At 44.7% G+C, this 23,238-nt stretch overlaps 1 protein-coding gene across 3 annotated transcripts in view; it reads left to right on the forward strand.

Moving 5' to 3' along the window:
- ASTN2 (astrotactin 2) overlaps window positions 1-23,238 on the forward strand; it is a gene marked incomplete at both ends in the record, with an annotated part of 919,723 nt that overhangs the window by 716,946 nt on the left and 179,539 nt on the right. For all 3 annotated transcript variants that reach the window (XM_079706619.1, XM_079706617.1, XM_079706618.1), the window contains one exon: window positions 7,826-8,091. In XM_079706619.1, the coding sequence (XP_079562745.1) occupies window positions 7,826-8,091 (266 nt within the window). The remainder of the gene's footprint in view (window positions 1-7,825; window positions 8,092-23,238) is intronic.

The following is a 23,238-nucleotide window of genomic DNA, read 5'->3' on the forward strand; positions in this document are numbered from 1 at the left end:
CTGGAACAAACGACCTCTGATGATGCTTCTGATACCTTAGAATTTATAAATTCTTCATTGAGTTCTGTTTCTCATTTATCCTCGAAATAATCCAAGATTTAGGTACTAGCATTGTTGACATTTTACAGATGAGAAAATGGAGCCTCAGGGAGGTTAAATGACTTGTCCAAGGTCATCCAGCTGGAAATGGAAAAGCTGGGATTTAAACCCAAGCAAGTCACTGTCCTATAGCTTCCCCTTCTGCAGTTTGGCATATTACTTGTGTATTTAGGGAAGAAGCTGCAAATCAGGTTAGAACAGGAGATCAGTTGTCCTAGGATTTGGCAGTTTTGTAGACCTGTCCTCTTTTTAGAGTCTGCACTGTTGCTTCCCCTTCCATTCCTCAAACATGCACACAACACACACACGCACACACTCGGACATACACACCTTAATCAGAAAGCACTCAGGAATGCCCCACAGTTCCTGAGGGTGGGAGTTCACCTGCCTGAACTGTAGTTCGTTGGTTAATCTTAGCATGACCCCAGGTAGGGGCAGGCTTGAGTCCTGCAGATAGGGTGTCCAAGAAGCACAAAGTGCGTAGCTCTGGGTCTGGGTCTTATGATGAGAATGAGGATTGCAGTTTTTAGATGGCAAGCCAGTCTAGGTTCAACACAGCTGTCCCATAATGGAACTGGAGGCCTAAAAAGGTAATGAGTTCTGTGTCCTTAGAAGCATCCAAAAAGCAGTCAGAGGATCATTTGGTGGGAAGTGAAACATTAGATGGAATTTCTGACCAGCTGACCTTTAAAGTGCCTTTTACCCATGAGATCCCTTAGCCCATGGAAAGGGGTGGGGAAGCCTAGGGTTGTTGTCTGGGGGGGGGGTGGCAGGAACGGGGAAGGCCCAAGTGTTTACAACAGGGATGACTTGTGCAGGAGTAAGAATTAGTGCTGAAAATGTTTCGGCGAGAAATATGGACAATGAAAGGAGCAGTAGGACCAGGTGCAAAAAGCTAGCCTAGTTATAAGCTCTGTGGTCTTGGGCAAATTGCTTTACCTCTCTGAGTTGTCATTTGTACATTAATAAAGTAAGGTTAAGACTGTCTGCCTTTGGGGCTATGGTGATAAGATTCAGATAGTGGATTTGAAGTCTGATAAGGGTTACAGGAATAGAGGGGATTAAAGGAAAAAAAAAGAATCAGAGTACACATTCATCTGTTTATTTATTCAGATAGTCACCTGCAGACTGTCTGCATGACATCCGACATTGAACTCTGCTGGGGAGGCAAGCGGTCATTGAAAATGGTCATAGTTCTTGCTCTTATGGAGCTCACAGTTGAGTTGGGGAGGCAGATATTAATTTAACATTAACTAAAATTTAAAATGTGATAAGCACTATAAATGATGATGATGTAAACGGTTCAGTCGATAGTACAAATTGAGAATGATCCAAATATAGTGTATGAATATATGCATGTTCGAAAGTACATGTCATAGTTGGTTCCCACACTCCTTTTAACATATTCACTGGATAACCTTCCTCTGCTAAGCCACATCTAATCTATTATAACTTTTGTGGAACAGACGGTGCTACAGACATTTTAAGTTGATAACACAGTTTCACATCAGGAATTAGGATGTCTAGTCCAAGATTTTAATCAAATCTCTAAATCTGACAAGTCAGATCTCCTCTCCCTCCCCAGTGGGGATGTTAGGAGGTGGGGCCAGGTTGGCCTCCGTTCTGTTTCTCTCCCTTGCTCTTCTTCTTCCTCTCCCTCTACAGTCAAAGCAGGAGAGAGGAACGGTAAGGATTCAGAAGGTCACACTTGATACCCTTGTATCTGGCTCTGTGTTCTCGGGCCCTGGCAGGTGTTTAAAACCGACCCTCTCTCTTGGCGGGGTGGGGGGCGTTCTGTGGTTTTTCGGTGGTCGTTGTGGCCAGGGCCTTCTCCCAAGACCTGAGACGATGTAGCATCTCTGTGGCTGGCTACTGCTGATCCCCCTCCACCCTCTGTTTCTCTGGCTGCTCACCTGTGGAGACTCTCACCGTGGGGACCCCTCAACCTCTGTTATAATTCCTCCTGGGTAAGACTCAAAACACATCCAGCCCGGCTCTTTCTCTTATGTGACCCACATCTGTTCCGGGGGAAATACTCAAGCATTTTTCCCACTGGCAACCTCTGGGATTTGGGGCTAATCCCTATGCTGCCTCTTCCGCCCTGCTGCCATAGGCCACTAGAACTTCTGCAGGTGGGCTATGACCCTAGTCCACTATCTTCCCCATTGCCGAGAAAACGTACCAGTTTCTCCAAGAGGCACTCTTTTGAAGCTCCTTATCACAAAACTTGGGATTAGAAGGTAATGTGCTCTACATGACCCACCTGGGGTGCTGGGGACTCTAAACATTAGGTAATAGCTGTCTCCAAAGCAAATCTCTCTTATATCCTTCCCGTCTACTCTCTGACCTCATTTTATTTCCTTGTTCTGGCTGAGGTTTCTAGAGTTATGAAACTAGCCAGGATTCATCTCCTTTGTAAAGTCTGCGTATAGGGGCCTGGCTCTGGAATTTCAATTCTATTCTGTCTTGGTGTCTCAATAGAAATTTCAGTTCTAACATCTTGTTACAACAACAGCACAGCAATAATTAAAACAAGCACAACAACACCACCGATAACAACTAGTATGGATTGAGTGCTAAACCTTTGCTAGGCACCTTATTTAATCCCTACAAGTAGTCTTTCAGGAGGGTACTATTATCTATAAAGGGCATGCTGATGATGCTGGAGTTTGACTCTCAGGCTGAGAAGTTCAGGTTGCATAGCGCAGAAGTCCAGTCCTTGCCGATGTCATTTCAGCTGGCTACTTTCCCTTTGTTAAGGATATTTCTGTGGGTCCTTGAGTCAGGCTTGAGAGCAATTGCTTTCCTCCAAGAGGAGACAGTAACTCCGCCTAAGAAATGATCCCATTTCGGCAATTCCTGGGAGGCCATTGCTGTAATAAAGGCCATTCTTTATGATATAAAAGTCTCACCCTCTTCCCCCCGCCCCCCATCCTTAGCGTTTCTAATTTGAGCCCCTCTGGTCCCTGTGGAGTCTTTAAATGCTTCAAGTGCAAGCCTATTGCCAAAGCAAGCCTGTCTGACTCGGGACGCAGCGCCCTGCACTGTTGCCGAATATTGAACAAACATTCACGCGGCTTTGGCTCTCCCAGAAGCCCTTAGTCTGATGCCTTTGTTTTGTTTTCTGGATGAGGGCAAGCGGTGCCATCACCTCCTGCCGAAAAGCCCTGGCTGCCCTCCCAACAAGGAGTTGTCACTTCAACTGAGGCTTTTTTTTTTTTTCTTTCTGGTGGCAACAAAATAATACCCAGCAGGAATTTGGGAGGAGAAAAAAGAGAGTTCAGTTGGCAGGTTCTCAAATGAATGGGTTGTAGTGTCATTGGAACTGAATTGGGCTTGAAACCAGACATGATCCTATTTTGGAAGCATTGTTCAGAGGGATGGGAAATGTGAACAGAGGATAAGTCTCTTCAAAAATGTTCTTTATCCTTGGCCTGTTAAAGACAGCCTGTTTTAACTAAACTCTCCCATCCCCTCAATGGCAAGGGCCTATGTGAGAACCTAGAGGAGGTCAGAACAACTGGCAAATTGATCAGCTATTCATCTGTCAACCTTTCAACTGAGAGAGCTAATTTTACTTTGAGAAGAGCTTACCACTTGATTACAAGCCATCAATTAATTGTCAATCCTGAAATTCACAAATCTTCGCTCTTAGACTCATCAATGCTTTGATGAGATGGCACAGTGATCAGGGTATATAAATACACATGTATTCAAATATATCATTGAAAATCGTATTGAAAGCCTACTGCGTTCCAGGTAATACGTAAAGTGGATGGGAATCGGCAGAACTAACACTGTCTCTGCCCTCATGGATCTTATAGTCTGGAGACATTAACAGGTGACGCATAGAACAGGATGCTGCGAGGATCTTTAGTATGAAACCCTAATAGAGATTGGAGGCATGGGGATGGAGTTCAGGGAAGGCATTTCTGAGGACCTGGCCCCTGAACTGAGATCTGAAAGGTGCGTGGGAGTGAGGGCCAGGAGAAGGCAGGGCCAGAGGGTGGGATGGGGAAAGCGTTCTCTGCAGAGAGAAGAGCACGTGCCAAGACTGAGAGAGAAAGGACAGGGTGTAGCCAAGAAACATAAAGGCCAGTGTAGCTGAAAGTAGGAGAATCAGGAGGAACAGGATGACAGATCAGACTGGAGAGGCAGACAGGTGGTCTAGTTCGCATATTACCTATTGTGCCATGGTAAGGATTTTGGTCTTCATCCTAAGAGCAGTGACGTGCCATGGAAGAGTTTTAAGCAGGAGGAGAATATAGAATTTGCCTTTTGAAAAGATGACTTTAGCCACAGAGTGAAGTTGGAACAGAAGCAATTAGCTTTCGCAATTGTAGTATCTACAGAGGAATAATTAATGGAATGGCTAATGGTCTTCCCTGCTGTAACTCTCCTCCAGATCATAACTTAGGTATGACACAATCTTTATGAAAAGGATCGTCGTTAATGAATGCATGGGACTTAGAGGTAAATCCCTTTTTCCATTTAGGTCTCAGGTTCCTCACTTGTTAAACCGTGGGTTTGGACCAGATGATACCCAAGTGCCCTCCTTTTGCAAAACAAGCCCTTAAATTCATCTTGAGTTCTATACTGCTATAGCATTCAGTTTTCAGCCTGGACTATGGGCTTTTAACCCCATTTTTTGAACTGATAGATTGTTTTTTTAAAAAAAAGGATTTATTGGACAAAAGCAGACCAGCAAAGATCAATAGTTCATTTTGTCATTAAATAGATAGATCTTTAACCCAATGTCTATGAATGTCTGTTTGATCAAGGGAATTCTTACTCCCAGCACCATGTTACATATTTTTCCCGATTAAATTATGGCAAGGTGCTATGAGGGATGGGGCCTCTGTGTTCTAAAAAATGAGATAACAAGAGTAGTTTAGTTTAAGTGATGAATTGGTTAACAGACGGCTGGGGTCATGTGCTGAAAGGATCCCTAAGTCATCATGTGACCTTGGAAAGTCATTTTCCTTCTTTGGGACACAGTTTCCTCTCATTTTAAATGGGAGGGTTTTACCAGATTAGACTCTTCAAAGGTATGCTTTTTCAGTAGTTTTCAAAAGATATTTTATGGAGAAAAGGTGCCCCACTCTATTTTTTCTCCTTGGAGGTTAATAATCCAAGTGTATTGACGGTCTATTGATTCCAAAGTTTTTCCTTCAACTAATCCATCCTACTGCCACATTCCTGTGTAACCTCTCTCTGAAACTCAGTTTCCCCATCTATAGCAAGGGCTATAGAGCAGAGGTTTCCAAACCTTTTCTGTAAAGGGTCATATGGTAAATATTTTAGGCTTTGTGGGCCATAGAGTCTTTGTTGCAACTACTCAATTCTGGCATTTTAGCCATACACAATATATAAACAAATGAGGGACTGTGTTCCAATAAAACTTTATTTACAAAAACAGGCAGAGGGCTGGATTTGACCCGCAGACCATAGTTCAGTGAACTCTGGGTCACAGTGTGGGCTAACTGCTCTCTAATGGCCTCGCAGCTCTGACTTTCCCTGACCTTCTCCCCTGAAGGGTTATTCTCTCCCAAGTTGGAAGCCCCCCTTCTCCAAGATGTATCCCTCTGGCCTGCACTTCCAAAAGTCCTCATCATCATCATCTTCTTTGGACATGTCTGTATATAAGACTGTCTCTGTCTCCCCAGCTGCTGAGATGCCTTCTTCACAGCTTTGTTTTGTTTATCTTAGTAACTACCCTTCTTTAATCCCTCTGAAGGATTGGTTAGCTGGAATTTGCCTTGTCTTCTTCCCCCAGAGCCTTTGATCTTGTGCTCATAAGTATTTGCTGACAGCCAGACAGAAAAGGTGGAGCCCAGATCCCAAGCCCGAGGGCCCAGAGAGTAATGAATGAAGACTGCGTTTATTTGTATTTCTAATTGGCAAAAGCCTATTTCCAGATCAGCTGCATGTCACTGCACGCCCAGAGCAAAAGCAGGAGACAACCTTCTTTCTCCCAGGCCTCGGTGCCCAGGGCCCCTGTTTTCCACTGAAGCAGGAGCTTGCCCTGATTTCACCAGGCTTGGAAGAAACTGCCATCTGGACCAAGTTTTGTCCCTTAGTACAGGACCACCTTGTTTTGCCACTCAGCCTGTACATTGCACAACTTTGAGGACACCATTTACATCATCCGTGATGTAAATGGAACCCTCTGAGTTGTACAAATCACTTTTTCAAGCTTTGAGCCCTTTCTTCTTAGGAAATCTTACATCGAAGGCCAGTCTATAAAAGACATACAAGTGGAACAACTCTATTTGAAGCTGAGATGCAGGTTTAGAGTCCTGCCTGCTCAGTCTCCCTCTTGTCTTCTCCAAGCAGCTGCTGAGATGGCTGTTGAGATCCCTAGAATTCCTCAGCTGAATTTTGGAGCCTCTAGACTAGATCATAAACGTTGTTCTAACCATTCACAGTTATATAATCTCTCTCTTGATGAAGTCTCAAGTATATCCCTAGCACCATTCTAGGCACTGAATATTGGGGGGACAGGAGTGGGAGACACGGCCCCTGGTCTCCCTGAACTGATTTTATGGTTGGAGGGGTCAACAGAAAATGAGGTGAGAAAATGAGCTTAACAAGATAGGGTCTTGGGCTTCCCTGGTGGCTCAGTGGTTGAGAGACTGCCTGCCAATGCAGGGGACACGGGTTCGTGCCCTGGTCCGGGAAGATCCCACATGCCGCGGAGCGGCTAGGCCTGTGAGCCATGGCCGCTGAGCCTGCGTGTCCGGAGCCTGTGCTCCGCAACGGGAGAGGCCACAACAGTGAGAGGCCCGCGTACCACAAAAAAAAAAAAAAGATAGGGTCTTACAAGCAGAAATACTTATCAGAGAAGAAGGGCTGGGGAAAGGAGGAAAGACTTCCTGAAGAGGGTCACAGCGGCATGGAGTCGCTGATGGGTGGTAAAGATTTGGAGAGGCAGAGGGGAAACGTAGGGCAGGGAGAGCAAAGGCACGGAGGTGTGAAATGCCACTCTTAGGGATAAAGAGGGACAGCACAGAATGGGGCATGCGTCATTCATGCACATGACAGCACACTGAGGAAAAGAAATTAGAATAAGGGGACAGATGAGCATGGAAAGGAAGGGGAAATAGTGCCTTTTCCAGACAGGTCCATCTCCTTCTGTCTCATTTACCAGTCGTAACTGTTTCAGTTGTTATTGTTTACCACACATTATAGAATTAATCACTATAGGCTCTTGGACATTCAAAGACTTTCCCAAGGCAGCAGAGCTATTATCCAGCAGAAATGAGATTTAAACTGAAATTGACTTGACTCCAAAGCTTGTCTCTCACCCATTACATGGAACTGCATGAAAAATACAGGACTGGAACAAGTTTTTGAAAAAAAAGGTAGAATTTATACAAATTAACAGTAAACAAAAGAATTTCTTATTGGGAAAAATATGCTTGAATATTTACATCTTACAAAGGTCCTTGAAGAATCCTCTAGTCCAACCTACTGACTTTAAATATAAAGAAAGTGAGGCCCAGAGAAAGCAAAGGGTTATTTAATATAAATGATATAACAAGACACCATTCTGGTCTCTGAGCCCTCAGGTCAGTGCTCTTTCCAAAGCATCATGAAGGAACCACTCTATCATCTTTTTTCCCTTTCCAGTGGACGACTACCTCCTTAGCACATCATAATGGGTTCAAGGGTCTGACCTTTTGAACAGTACTGAACAATACTGAACTTATATCTCTTTCTCCAGAGACCACAGAGTTGGGCAGCAAGAAGGAGCTCAAGTCCATGCCCTTCATCACCTACCTCTCAGGCCTGCTGACGGCCCAGATGCTGTCTGATGACCAGCTCATCTCAGGTGTGGAGATACGCTGTGAGGAGAAAGGCCGCTGTCCCTCTACCTGCCACCTTTGCCGCCGACCGGGCAAGGAGCAGCTGAGCCCCACACCAGTGCTCCTGGAAATCAACCGTGTGGTACCACTTTACACTCTCATCCAGGACAATGGCACCAAAGAGGTGAGGTCCCCTGACACAGCCACTGAGTCAAATCTAAGAACCAACCCTCCTACCTCCTGCCCTTGTGGGCCCTTTGTCCATCGGGATTGTCATCATTGTCATCAGTAGCATGGTGAGGGCTAGCATTTATTGATCCCTTACCATGTTGTAGGCACGTATATAACTTGGTAACACTAGCTGCTGTAACTGACAAATTCTCAAATCTCAATGGCTTAGTACAACTGAGGTTATTTCTTGTTGTGCAGAGTCCTAAATAGAAGTTTTTGATTGATGGGTGGCTTTACTCTGAGAAGTAGTTCAGGGTCCCAGCCTGTTCCTTCTTTTTTTTTTTTTTTTTTTTTTTTTTTTTTTTTTTTGCGGTACGCGGGCCTCTCACTGTTGTGGCCTCTCCCGTTGCGGAGCACAGGCTCCGGATGCGCAGGCTCAGCGGCCATGGCTCACGGGCCCAGCCGCTCCGCGGCATATGGGATCCTCCCAGACCGGGACACGAACCCGTATCCCCTGCATCGGCAGGCGGACTCTCAACCACTGCGCCACCAGGGAGGCCCCAGCCTGTTCCTTCTTGTGCTCCATTAATCTGATGCTTCCACGGCTGCTGTGGAAGAAGAAAGAACATGGAAGATTGCACATGAGAAGTTTAAACGGGCCATGCCTGAAAATGGCAAATTATCATTTCAGCTCCTATTCTGCTAAGCTAGAATTCCACCACTGGGCACACCTGTCTGCAAATGAAGACAGGGAAATGTATTCTATCTGTTTGCCTAGGAGAAGAAGGTATGGGTTTGGTGAAAACCTAGCAGCCTCTGCCGCTGTACTATACTTGGGTTATCTCATTTAATTTACCCTCCAGATCTGTGATTTACTTATAAATATTGAGTTGATTCATATGGAATTTCTGACATTTGACCATTTTTTGTTTATAAAAATGGCAATTCCATATGGTTCATCCTTTTCTCATGCCCACTTTACAAGTGAGGAAATGTAAGATGTTGAGTGATTTGCTCCATGTTGGTCTGCTCCAGAGCCTACATGCTTAATCATGAAATTATATCTCCTCTTTTTTCCTCTTTCTTTCTCTCTGACTTTCAATTATAGCATGTCAGGGCTTGAGAGGACTGTGTGAATGATTTAGTTCACTGGTTTGCACACTTGGGTTCATGGAACATTTTTTCTAAATGTAGTGTTCAGGACCCCCAATCCATAAAACCAGGAATAGTGATGCCACTCCTTCTGTAAGGAAGAAGGCAGATAAAGCATCTCTACTTGGTCCCCACTCTTCCCTCTGCAACAACTTCTGGATAGCCCTGGGCCTCCAAAGAAGGTAATCTGGTAGACCACTGACCAAGTCCAATAGGATGCTATGGATTATGTGCCCCATCCTCCTGGGCTGAGTAAGTGCCAGTGCATGGTGAGTGGTCAGGTAGGGTTTCATAGAGGACAGGTCAGGGATGAGAATAAGGAAGCGAGGAGAGTGTCATCAGGTAGAAGACCTGAGGCAGAAAAGTGCATGGTCTCTACAAAGACCTATAGAAATTTCCCATGACTAAGACCAAGAGATGGAGAGAGAGCAGATATGAGGCCAGAGGGGACAGAAAGCACCTGATTATTTAGGATACTATAAGCTAGGTCCTGGAGTTTGGACACTATCTGGGGGGCAGTGACATGCTGAAGATACATGGTTAGCAGGAAGCTGATAGGATTAGATTTGTGTGGCAGAAAGAGCCCTCTGGAAACAACCCAAATGACCATCGATGGGAGAGCAGTTAAATAAGGTGTCGAATATGCATCAGAGGAACACTGTACTACAGCCAAGAGGAATGAACTATAGTGACAATATGAGATGGATGAACATAATGTTAAATGAAGACAAGAAATCTCAAAGATATAGTTTATATAGCATGATACCCTTCCCTCTATTTTAAGTTAAAAGAGACACACAGGGCTTCCCTGGTGGCGCAGTGGTAGAGAGTCCGCCTGCCGATGCAGGGGACACGGGTTCGTGCCCCGGTCCGGGAAGATCCCACATGCCGCGGAGCGGCTGGGCCCATGAGCCATGGCCGCTGAGCCTGCGTGTCCGGAGCCTGTGCTCCGCAACGGAAGAGGCCACAAAAGTGAGAGGCCCACGTACCGCAAAACAAAAACAAAAAACAAAAAAACAGACACACACACACACACATACACGCATATCAAATACACTGCCTTTTAAAAATAAATACAGATGCAATAGATAGTTTAATAAAGGAATCAAGGAAATGATGAACGTAGGATTTAGGATGATGGTAATCTTGAGTCAAGCGAGGCAGGGTAATGGCACGAAGGAGCATTAGTTACACGATGGTAGTCAAGTTTCTAGCTGATGTTTGGCTGCTGGATTTGTGGGGCTTTATGAAAGTGCTAAAAGTAGCTAACCAGCTAACACTAACTGGATGAACACATAAAGCCTAACCATGCATGGTGCAGCAATGAGCCTGAGTCACGAGCCGTGCATCTCAAATCATCTAGCTCTGTGCATCAGAGGTCCCCAGACCAACAACAGAAAAGCCAGGAGAGCCAAATGTGTATACATCTCCAAACCTCTGGTTTCAGGGTGAGAGTCAACTGTGGAAACGTAAGAGTGGCAGCAGGGAGACCCCTGAGGAGGCTGTTGAAGCTTCCAGTAAATACCAAGGGTCGTCTGACCAGTGCCGTGTCAGTGCAGACAAAAAAAGCAGCACATCGGTAGCTCTCCAGGGTTTGGTGAGAGAGGCTATGAATACCCCTATTTACGGCTCTTTCTGGGCCACACTTTCCTCATCTTTGAGGTGGTTTGATACTAGCTAAGTCACATGACTTTTTTTTTTGTAATTTATTTTTATTTTTTATTTTTGGCTGCATTTAGTTTTTGTTGCTGTGCGCGGGCTTTCTCTAGTTGTAGCCAGTGGAGGCTACTCTCTGTTGCACCGTGCAGGCTTCTCACTTTGGTGGCTTCTCTTGTTATGGAGCACGGGCTCTAGGCACATGGGCTTCAGTAGTTGTGGCTTGCAGGCTCTAGAGCACAGGCTCAGTAGCTGTGGTGCACGGGCTTAGTTGCTCTGTGGCATGTGGGATCTTTCTGGACCAGATCTCGAACCCACGTTCCCTGTACTGGCAGGCGGATTCTTAACCACTGGGAAGCCCCAAGTCACAGGACTTTTATGATGTGTTCTTGGCACGTGTGGTGGCAAGACGAGCGCTGGTTCCTTTCCTCTTTGCTTAGGAGTCAGGTTCCCCATGTCCAGATGCTACGCCAGCTTCCCTCAGCATCGTCAGTTCTGGAAATGGGTCTTCCTGAGGCTGATTCACGTTCTCTCAGACAGAGAAGCCCACGAGTGTGAAAGCGGTCACTAGATGTCACTGTTCTCCTTATGTGGCATCTGCTGCTTTTGAAGCATGAGTCCTTCCTTCGTTAATTCAGTGTTTTTGAGCACCTACTATTTGCCATGTATGGTGTCACGCCCCAAGAAGTGAAGAGTGGGACAAACGGACACAAATGGGCATGGTCTTTATCTTCACGGAGTTTACAGACTTGTGGAGAAGACAGATATTATTGAAACACTTCCACCAAAAAAGTGAGAACAAACTGTGCTGAGTACCAAGAGAAGTCCAGGCCTTTGGGTTAAAGTCAGGTGACCGAGGGCTTTGTGGGATCAAGGAAGGCTTCTTTAGGGAAATGACATTGGAATTAGTTCTCGGGGGTCGGGTGCCTAAAGTGAAAGTGGAGGACTGGATTTGGGGGAGAGCAGGAGCCTGAGAGCATTCCGGGTCGAAGGCCTAGCTCCTGCAGAGACCTGCAGGATGTGCAAACGTGGCCCGCTTCCCTGAGGCCGGGATGGGGAGCTCCATGGACAATGCCGAGGAGAGGCGGCGGCCAGGCTGGCAGAGCTCTGAAGGCTCTGGTGATGAGGAGTTTGGTCCCTGATAGCGGGGAGCATAGAGGCATTAGAGCAGACAGGTAGACGCTGTCTTCTCAGCTCCAAGCTCCTCTCCTCTAAGTTATACCTGCAAAGGAACCTTAGAGCTGCTTGATTAGTTCTTTCTCTCCCTCACCAACCCCTAAGACAGGCCTGTTTAGAGTTCCACAGCAGCCTAGGGGCTGCTGTGCACTAGGCCTTTTCAAAGGAGCCAGGCTGTGGTAGGAATGGGTAAGACAGGCCCAGTGCAGGTCTGGAAGCGATCCTGGAGGAGGGGAGGTGTGATGAGAAAGCAGCCACTCTCACCTTGGCCATCATTTGTTCCCCTGCCTCTTCCCCAAAAACCATCCCTTCTCCCAAGGCTTCTCCATCTCTCTGCGTTTCTTTGCCGTCAGAGGCAGGGGCCACATGGGTCAAACATAAAAGGGCCTTGGCCTGGACTCTGACACTGAGTCATAGCGAGGCTGGGGCAAGTCCTTTTTCCTCCCTGGGCCTCTCTTTTCCTACCTGAAAAAGCAGAGAGGTTGGGTGAGTTTCTTTCTGAGTTTCCTACAAGAGACTTTGTCAAAGTGGAATCAGCTAGTGCAAGATCTGTGCTCCACTCGGGTTGAGTTGGGATCCTGCCTCAGTCCCCTACTCCCGTGGAGTGTTGCTGAATGACCTCTCCAAACCTCAGTTTTTATGTCTATAAAATGGACTCTTGTGATCCCTACTTCATGGGGATCAGATGGTAATGAATGTATAGTATCTGGCATGTAGCCTGTAATGGGCTTATGTTTCCTATGATGATGATAAAAAGAACGTCTGTCTAAACTGATTCCTTCCTTTTTCTGTGCTTCCTTTGGTATCTCCTCTTCTAGGTAGCACTCGATAACTTTGCAGATGCCCGAAGTGCTAGGGACATGACGTTCAGAGTAGGGTCTGCATTTGGTATGCAAGAGATTAACCTAAAAGGGCAGATCACAAATGGAAGGATTTCAGGAGCATTTTTCTCACTTTATAAATATTACTGGAACTTGTACTTTATAGAAAAGGATACCATAGGTGGAATTACACATGAGTCAAAGGATTTCCTTCTGTAGACCTTCCAAAGCAGAATGGAACCATTCTTCGGTGTGAGAACACCTGTCTCCTTGAGTTATTTGAGATGCTAAGTCAACTGCTGAGTCCCATTATATGGCATGGTCAGGAAGTATCAGAGGCGGGGTGTGACTTGCCTGAGGTTTGTGGGGCTGTTCAGGCCTCTGACTCTGAGCAAGGGCCAGGGTGTGCTCTTCATAGCCTTGGGGACCATTGGACACTAGCTCCTTTGGTGGTTGGGATATCCTTGGGTCCATCTCCTTGAATGCATGGGAAAGGATGATGCCTTCTGCCTCAGCTGGAAAGGAGCCTTTCATTACACTTTGTGCTGTGGTTCTGAATAGGCAAAGCAGGAGAAAAGTCTTAATGATGGAGAATTTGATTAATGCATCAATCTATTCCCTCCACCTGTTAAATGACCCTTACACAGCCCAAAGCCACAGAGCTTAGCTAAGCACAACTAGTGCTTACATGTACAAGACTGTGTGTGGCTATTAACTTAGCCTTCGGATGAATAAGAAGAAGCTCCAAATGCAGGAGAAAACATTGTGTCATGGTGAAGAGCCAGATTGAGCTGGATTTGAGTCCCATCTCTCCCGTTGATCGTCTGGGTGACCTTTCATTTGACTCATTTATAAAGTAGACATTACAGTATCTACCCCTATCCATTTTGGGGTTGGGAGTTTTCTTTGGAAGAACTGGGACACCTGGAATCTGTACCAGGTTCTGTCCTTGATTGTTATATGGCATTGGGCATGGATACTTCTACTGTCTTGGTCTGTTTCCTTATCTGTATGACAAAAAGTATGGGCTAACTTTATCCCACAGTCCCTTTTGACAGATCTATGGTCAGATTTAGGTTCTGCTCTGAAAATAAGGGAAATATTTTGATGTTGGATGAGGCACCTTGTGACCTGCAATTTATTTTCCATCCAAAGATATTACCAATTTTACTCCTTAAGTTAATATTGGGAAGAGAAAGATTCACATATCTTGTACTCCATCCCAATGACACAGCATTTATGAGTAGAGATGGGTATTAAAATCATACCCTCTGTATTTTACAAATAGTGAAACTGAGACCTGGAGACAGGAATGAATTGCTCTAGGGCACTCAGCCAAGTCTGAATTTGAAGTAGTCAGCCATGGCTTCTGACCTTGGCGATATCTTTTGTCTCTCTCAGACTCAGTATCCTCATCTGTGAAATGGTGGTAACTTTCCGCATAGGGCTCTCATGTAGAAAAATTAAGAGACTGTTTGCTGGTGTTTTGAAGACTATAAAATACTCTGTAGATCTGGATGCTTTTTTTTTTTTTTTTCCTATTGCTCGAGTCCCCTGAATTCCAATAATGTGATATATATTTTTTTTCTTTCCATGCTGCCCTAGGAAGAACCATGTGTAATTTTGGTCTTGTTGTGGTTTTCTAATATTCTAGCAGATCCTTTCCCTCTGCCAGAAAGATTTGTTTGCTCAATTTACACTTCTTGGCTCAAACTGAGAAGAGAATTCCAAATGACTGCTCTTTGAAAAGAAATTAACAGCCAAGATCATCCCCCCGCCCCATTATTGCCACCACAGCCATGCCTACCACTGTGACCACTACCCTTATCATAACCACCATCGCCACTGCTGCAGCAGCATCACCACCACAACCTCTCATTGGGTTTGTGTAGATACTGTGTGAGGAAAGATAATACAGAGGGAGACACGACACAGACTGTACCTTCAAGGACCTCACAGTCTAGGGGATGAGGCAGAAGAGCCCCATAAGTAACTAATTGCTTACACATGCTACATTAATTCATGACTTATTTTCAAACAATACAATAGACATTCCAAAAGTGTTAGAAAAGAGGGAGAAAGAAACTCTGGTCGGGGGGAGGTAAATCTGGAAAAGGTTCTTGCAGCAGGGAAGGTGGATGTGTACAGATGGTGGATATAGCTTGAGACTACTCTGTTGATGATGAAGATAATCCTAGGTACCAGATGTACATTATATGCCAAAAACTGCCAAGGGCTTTCTGTGCTTTATCTCATTCAATCATCCAAGAACTTCTGAGGGGAATATTATTATCATCCCTATTTAATAGATGAGGAGACTGAGGTTCAGAGAAGCTTGAACCCAAGTCTGTGAGATTCTGAAGCTAACCTAGGCCTGAGTTGGAAAACTCTGGCCCACAGGTGACATCCAGCCTGCCATCTGTTTTTATAAAGTTTGTGAAACACTGCCACACTCATCTGTCGACACATCTCTATGTCTGCTTTCCTGCCATGACGGCTCAGTTGAGCAGTTGCCCCAGAAGACAGTAGGACACACAAAGCCAAAAATATTTACTGTAGTCCTCTGAAAAAAAATTTGACAAACCTTGGTCTAGACTAAGGTATATTGGAAAAGAAGAGGAAAGAAAGCTATGTCAAATGCTGTGTGACAGACATTTAGAATAGAAGAAAAAACCCAACAAGCATTGATTGCCAACTCTATGCCTGGCTTTTTTTTTTTTTTTTTTTTGCGGTACGCAGGCCTCTCCCTGTTGTGGCCTCTCCCGTTGTGGAGCACAGGCTCCGGACGCACAGGCTCAGCAGCCATGGCTCACGGGCCCAGCCGCTCTGCGGCATGTGGCATCTTCCCGGACCGGGGCCCGAACCCGCGTCCCCTGCGTCGGCAGGAGGACTCTCAACCACTGCGCCACCAGGGAAGCCCATATGCCTGGCATTTTTAAAGTGCCTTATGTGTATTCGTATGTGTTCTCTTACTCTCCCCTGGCACATTTGCATTATGATGCCCATTTCACAAATTAAAAATAAAAAAAAAAATCTGAGGACTTAGGTAAATAATTCACCTAACATCACATAGCTAGTGACTCTGACCCAGGAAGTCTGTGTCCAAAATGTATGTCTAGTCAATCATTCTTACTACAGGTGTGAAAAATTTGGGAGAGATAAAACGAGAAGTGATATGCAGAAAACTGGGTCGCAGAAGCTTTGAACATTGTGCTGAGGGACTGGGGTATCATGTGAACTATAGGGAACTCTTGAAGATTGGGGGTCAAGGGAAAGCCATAACCAGATGTGCATTTTTGGATAATAACTACATCATCAACAGTGGAAGGGTGAATTGTAGGGACCAGGGCTGGTTTTATGTCAAGGGTTATTAATTTCAGGTCCGCAGATCATTGATTTTGAAGGGTTGTTGGATCTCCATCGCCAGAAAGTTTATGCAGAATTATATATTATTGCATTTTTCTTCTGGGGGAAAAGATACATGGCATCAGCAAATTTTCTAAATGTTTTTGACCCAAACGTTGTAGAACGCTAAGAGAAGAGGACCAGTTAGTTGGGGTGTCCACTGCAGAAGTCCATATATGGGATGTCTGGGAGGGTGGGGACTCCATTCAAATAATTTTAAAAAATATTTATTAAGGGTCTCCCATGGGCTAGGCGCTGTTCTGGGCTTTCGGAATACATCAGGGAGCAAAACAGGGATATATTTCAACCATCTGGAGACTTAATTTCTACTGGAGTGTATGTGGGAGATATAAAGTAAACAATAAGAATAGTGAAAAGTATAGTATATTAAAAGGCAAAGGGGAGGGGAAATAAAGCAGAATAAGATGTCAGGAGTGTGTAGTGGAGTGTGGAGACTTGGATCTCAGAATGTCACAAAGTCAGGATCACTTAGGTTGAGAATGGGGGAAGTGTTATTTAAAAAATGCAGATTCCTGGCTTCCTCCTACTGATTTTGTTTCTCTAGAGGAGTGAGGCTGAGAATTTTTATTTTCACAGGCTTCCCAGGTGATTCTGATGCACACTGAGCTTGAGAAGCACTACTCAAAACCATTGTTCATATGTCTTTCTCATTCTGATATTCCTTCAGGGAATTCCTTGCTTAGGGATTAAGAAAGTCAAGTACTTATAATCTGGAGTAAATCTCTGCTATTGTGGGCCACTTCCTCTCCATCGATGCATTATGAGAAGGAGGTGAACTGGCCAGGAACCAGGCTGTCAGGCAGTTCTTGGCAAGAGGGAAGATCAAAGAAAAGAGGGGGATATAATCCACATATTACTCAACACGCTCATGGTCAATTACAAAAGAGGAACTTAATGCTTGGCTTGTCTGCTTGCAAAACTGGAAAACATAGCTATTTCATGAGACCAGAAAACTACCAGATTCAGTAAGATATGCAAGACAAACAGACTTAGCAAATGCAAGCATTTTTGCGTGTCAGAGTGTAGAGCTTTTTTCCCCCCATGGGACGTTGAATTCAGTTAGCAAATGTAATAAAAAAGAGAATCACAGAATGTCTTTTCCTGGTACTTTTAAGAACAACCACTTACTGAGCACTTCAATTGTGCCAGGAGCTCAGCTCAAACACTTTATGTACTTAGTTCACTGAACTCTCTGATCAACCCCACACGATGGGCGCTATTATTATCTTTCTTTTCCCCTTGGGAAAAATTGAGGCACAGAGAAGTTAGATCACTTGTCCCAAGATCCTATAAATAAGAACTGGTGGAGCCAGGGTGTGATCTGAGCAGTTCTGTTTTTTCTCATTTTGCTGCAGTCTCTCTCTTAGCTACTTCCCTTCAACTTTTTAATCAAGTGTAAAAAAATGCAAGTCTAATGTCTACTGAAGACACTATCATTGCCTAATATTACCTTCTCCTGCCACTGTGTCTTCATTTCTTTCACTCAGTGGCCAAAAGATTTGAAAGAATAGACTACCTCTGCTGTCTACACTGATTCACCCCCATTCATTCCAGGGCTGGCTCCCTCCACCCAGTGGAAATACAGTAGCTTCTCCTCATTTGTCACCCATGCAGACACCACCTTTGCCATCAATGACTTTGCCTTTCTTTTGATAGGCACCTTTTGATTTCCATCTCAGTTCTTGGAGTCTGGAAACCAGCGAGACGTCCTTGATAACTCTTTGTCCTTCCTCCTGCGCTCACTCCCCACCCCACCCCACCCCCCAAACTATAGCTCATTAACAAACCTTGTAGAATTTTCTTCTTAGGCATTTCTCAACTATGTCCACTTTTACCCATTTTGGTCCAAGTCTTGGCTGAACAGTTGCAGTAGCTTCCTAACCGGCTAACAATGACCCTCACCTGCTCTAACTCATTTTCTTCCTGGTAACCAGAGTGATATTTTCAAAGTTAAAACTTGCTCACATCACTTTTCCAATGAAAACCCTTAACTGGCCTCCAGCTGCTCTCGGGATCCAGACCCAGGTGCTTACCGTGGCCTACAAGGGGCTGCCCTTCTAACTTCTTATAACTCCTGATTTTCCACTTTCTGGAACTGTGCTTTGTGATGCCAAAGAGCCTTGGTACATGCTGTTCCCTCTACTTGGAATGTGTTTTACCCTCCCCCTCCTTTCTTCTTTCCACTGACTTGACTGCTATTCATCCACCAGATTGCTGAGGCTTCTAGATTTGATAAGATCCCCCTGTTTGTTTATTTGTTTACTTTCTTGAGGCTTTTTTTTTTTTTTTTTTTTTTTTTTTTTTGTGGTACGCGGGCCTCTCACTGTTGTGGCTTCTCCCGCTGCGGAGCACAGGCTCCGGACGCACAGGCTCAGCGGCCATGGCTCACGGGCCCAGCTGCTCCGTGGCATGTGGGATCTTCCCGGACCAGGGCACGAACTCGTGTCCCCTGCATCGGCAGGCGGACTCTCAACCACTGCGCCACCAGGGAAGCCCCTTGAGGCTTTTTATCTCCCTTTCATAGCAGTTATCATAATTTCTAATTATACTTTTATGTATGTTTTCTAATTGTTGGATTAATGTCTGTATCTCCTCCTCCTCCACATTTTATTATTTTGTCTTATCGTGACAACATTGCTAATGCAGAGGGAAGAGCAGATAAACTCAGGAATGAAGGCGTCTAGTCCAACCCTGGTCTACTTCTTGATTCCTTTCTTCCCCACCTCACAAATGTTACAGAGCCTGTGTTTGAACATTCCCAGTAACAGCTTGCTCAGTGACCCCTAAGCATCCTGTTTCCCTCACTTCTGTAATATCCATTCTGATATTGAGTCCAAATATTTTCCTGTACATTAAGAGGTAAACTCCATAAGACCAGGGTCTGGACAAACTTTTGTTCAGCATTGCACCAATAGCTTCTACTATAGTGTCTGACTCATAGTAGAAGTTCAATAAATATATTTTTCATGAGAGTAACTAAATGGACGTGTGAAAAATGAATGACCACCTTGCATCAGCATGCTTGCATGGTGCTTTCACATACACTAATTCCCTTAATTCTTTCAGTAGTCCTATGAAGTTAGCAGTGTTTATTTTCACTTTACAGATTAGGAAACTGAGGCTCACAAAGAATGGGTACCACCCTTTGAAGCCCCACAGGGCTACCAAATGTCAGAGCTGGGGCTGGAATCCCTTTTCCAGCTGTCCCACAAGCACTCATCCGTCATACAACCATCATTTATCTGGGTGGGTGTCGTGCAAAGCAGCCAGGGTAGTGCTGGGTTTGCAGGAACAGAGCAAGCTGCAGGCCCCATCCCTGTTGGAGCTTATCCCTGTTCACAGGGGGCTCTTCTTGGGTCATTAGGCAACTTCAGTCAGCAGTGATGCTAAGGGCGTAGAGAGAATTCACCAACAATTCAACTCTCTCTGCCTATTTCTCTCTAATCTTAGGAGAAAAAAAAAGTCATTCCAGATGTGCCTCCCAATTCATCAGGCAGATGCAGTTGAAAGCAGCCTGAGTTTGTACCATTACACAGTTGGTAAATCTGTGCAGAGCCTTCTCTGGTCCACAGAGTCATGTCATTCCTTGAGTTTCTGAGCAGAAGGGTCCCAGACCATAAATTTAAGTCCCGAGAAGAGGAGAAACCCTCAAGTAATTAGCTTCTTCTTGAACTATATGTTTCTTTTCTTTTTTAGCTTCATCTCCAAATTTTCCCACTTGGGGGAGCATTGTCAAATTCCTGGAATTTCTGCTACCTAACTCCAAACCAATTTAGTTTAGAAAAGTATAGCGTGTACAAAGCTAAAGTGACTAGTATAATGAACCTCCATGTACGTGTCATCTTCTAGTTTCAATAATAATCAACTTACTGCAGGCCTGCATCACCGGCTCTGTCCCCTCAAACACTATATAATTTGATATGTAAATGTTAAAGTGCGTATTTCTAAAATATAAGGACGCAAAAAATATCAATATCATTGCCTTGCTTTCCAAACTAACAGTTCCTCCACACCATCAAATATCTAGTCATTGTTCACGTTTACTAGCTTGTCTTATATTTTTGGTACCGGTTTGTTTGTTCAGACTGGGATCTAAATAAGATTCAAACATTATGATTGGCTGATAATTAAGTCTCCTTTCATCGATAGGTTTCTTCCTCCAACTCTTTTTATTCCTTGTGATATTTTATCAAGAAAACTGGGTATAGGGGCTTCCCTGGTGGCGCAGTGGTTGAGAGTCCGCCTGCCGATGCAGGGGACATGGGTTCGTGCTCTGGTCCGGGAAGGCTGGGCCCATGAGCCATGGCCACTGAGCCTGCGCGTCCGGAGCCTGTGCTCCGCAATGGGAGAGGCCACAACAGTGAGAGGCCTGCATACTGCAAAAAAAAAAAAAAGAAAGAAAGAAAAGAAAAGAAAACTGGGTATAGTTCCCAGGGGATTTTGCTATTGCAGCCCCATGGTATTATTTAGCATGTTCCTCTAGCCCTGTACTCCTTGTAGGTTGGTAGTTAGGTCTAGAGGCTCGACCAGGCTTGATTTTTTTTGGCAGTCCACCACAGCCAGTATTGATAGACTTGTAGACCAAAGTGATCTAAAAGAACAGTTTTGTCTTTGATGCCGGCCAAATCTGTCATCAAGTCCTGGCTGTTCCCCTTCTCCTGTGTGACTTTTGGCAAGGGATTCTGAACCTTAGTTCCCTCAGATGTGTTGTGGGGTTAATAATAATACCTAATTTCTGAGGTTAGTATATTAAATGAGATGGGCATCTAACATGCTTAGCCTGGTGCATAGCAAGTGCTGAGTATAGACAAGCTCTTGTCTTCTCCTCCCTCCCCGTTCTTCCCCTCCCTCCCCGTTCTTCCCCTTGTCCCTCCTCCTCCACCTCTCCCACGTTTCATTATTATATTTTATGATCAAAACAGTGTGTGTGAGAAAGAAAGAGAAGACAGACTCAGAATGGAAGAGATTCTCCAGGCATCTAGTCCAGCCCTAGTCTGTTGCTTGATTCTTTTCACCCATACCCTGCAGGAGCCTGTGTTGGATACTCCCAGGAACAGCTTGCTCAGTGATCCCTAAGCAGCCTGTTCTCTCACTACTAGAATATCTTTCTTTATATTGAGTCAAATTATTTTCCTGTACATGCCCTGTCTTGATTGTTTCCAGTTCCATCCATCAATACTGTACTGAGATGGACTTCCCTATTGACTTACCAGACAGAACGTATGTTTTGGAATCAGAGAGATGAGGATTCGAATACCAGCTTTGCTACAAAATTTCTTTGTGCCTTTGGTCACAGTACTTAATTTTTTAAGCTTCTTTTTTTCCTCATGAGTAAAATGGGATTAACAATGTCTACCTTATAGAATTGTTTTGCAGATTAACAAATAATCCTCATAAGGTGCTTAGCAGCAGTGTTTGGCTTATAGAAGCAGCTCAATAAAAGTTTGTCCTCTCTCCTTGTTCTAAGTGACAGCCTTTCAGGTGTTTGATGACATCTTTGGTCTCAGTTGGACTTTTCTTCCGGTAATCATCCCCGGTTCCTGTAATTGTTTTTCATCACGAGTCTGTTTCTTATCTCAGACTCAGTCTTATCCCAGCCATTCTGAGTATTAGCCTCTGAAAGAACTCAGTATGCCTATGTCCTTCTTTTTTTTTTTTTTTTTTTTTTTTTGCGGTATGCGGGCCTCTCACTGTTGTGGCCTCTCCCGTTGCGGAGCACAGGCTCCGGACGCGCAGGCTCAACGGCCATGGCTCACGGGCCCAGCCGCTCCGCGGCATGTGGGATCTTCCCGGACCGGGGCACGAACCCGTGTCCCCTGCATCGGCAGGCAGACTCTCAACCACTGCGCCACCAGGGAAGCCCTACCTATGTCCTTCTCGATGTACGCTTTATGAAGAAAGAAGTTAGAATACACAGAGACTGCTTTACTTGCCTGCAGAATTAAGGGTAAAATCCAAGTTTCTTGCTTCCAGACTTTTGGATCTGCCCTGGGTCACAATAGCTTCTATCTTTACTGTCAGGCTCATAGTATTCAAAACATAATTTTTGGCTCGCTAAAGGAAACGGGAGCTCAGAGGGAAAATCTTGTATTGGTGTCACAAGCCAGTAGTTATGGAACCAGAGTTTAAACCCTTGTCTGTGTGGTCCCATAGCCTGTGGTCTCAACACATAAGCTATAGAGACTACGTCATCATTGGTCCTTCCTCTACTCTTGGACATGGACAAGCTATTCCATCATCAAGTAGCTTTTCTTGGAATCTAGAGTCACCTCCTGTCACTATCTTTTTCCTCACCTTTCCTTGATGATAAAACATCTTGCTCCATTCTTACCTTTTGGGCACTTCTCAGCCCTTTAGAAGCTGACTTTGGTTACACCATCTGCTTGAAGTTCTTGTCTTAAAACTCAACAAGGACCTGTTTACTCAAGCCAACACCCTCTTCTCAACCCTTTTTTAGAGCATCAATCCATTCTTAAAAGAGCTTGGGCTTGGCTCCTTTGACTTTAGTTTGCCCAACCTGAATCCTTTCCAGAAATTATTGCTTCCCTTCAAAAACTCAGAGGGAATGCCAGGAAGTAGAAGCATGGTAGCTGCTTGGGGGTGGGGGATCATACATTAGTGAGGCTCTGTCCATCCCTCCATGGTGCTTCTCCCAGAGTTGTTTCTTGAATGTGCGGATCCCATTTTGAATGGAACAGGAGAAAATGGGAATTTAGATATATGTCTAAGGTAGGTATATTGGTATAGCTCTATACTTATATATAGAGAGATATAGATAGATATAGATAGCTTTATTTACTAATTTTTTTTTTCTTTTCAGGGAGTTACATTAGTTACATTCAAAGTAAACAGACTTCTTAGTGAGATTTTGAAATTTTAGGTGCTTTAGTGAGTTGTTATTGAAAGGGCCCAAGTTTTGGAATCAGTCA

The sequence above is a fragment of the Hyperoodon ampullatus genome (assembly GCF_949752795.1).
Source record: "Hyperoodon ampullatus genome assembly, chromosome: 6".
Classification (NCBI taxonomy): Eukaryota; Metazoa; Chordata; class Mammalia; order Artiodactyla; family Ziphiidae; genus Hyperoodon; species Hyperoodon ampullatus.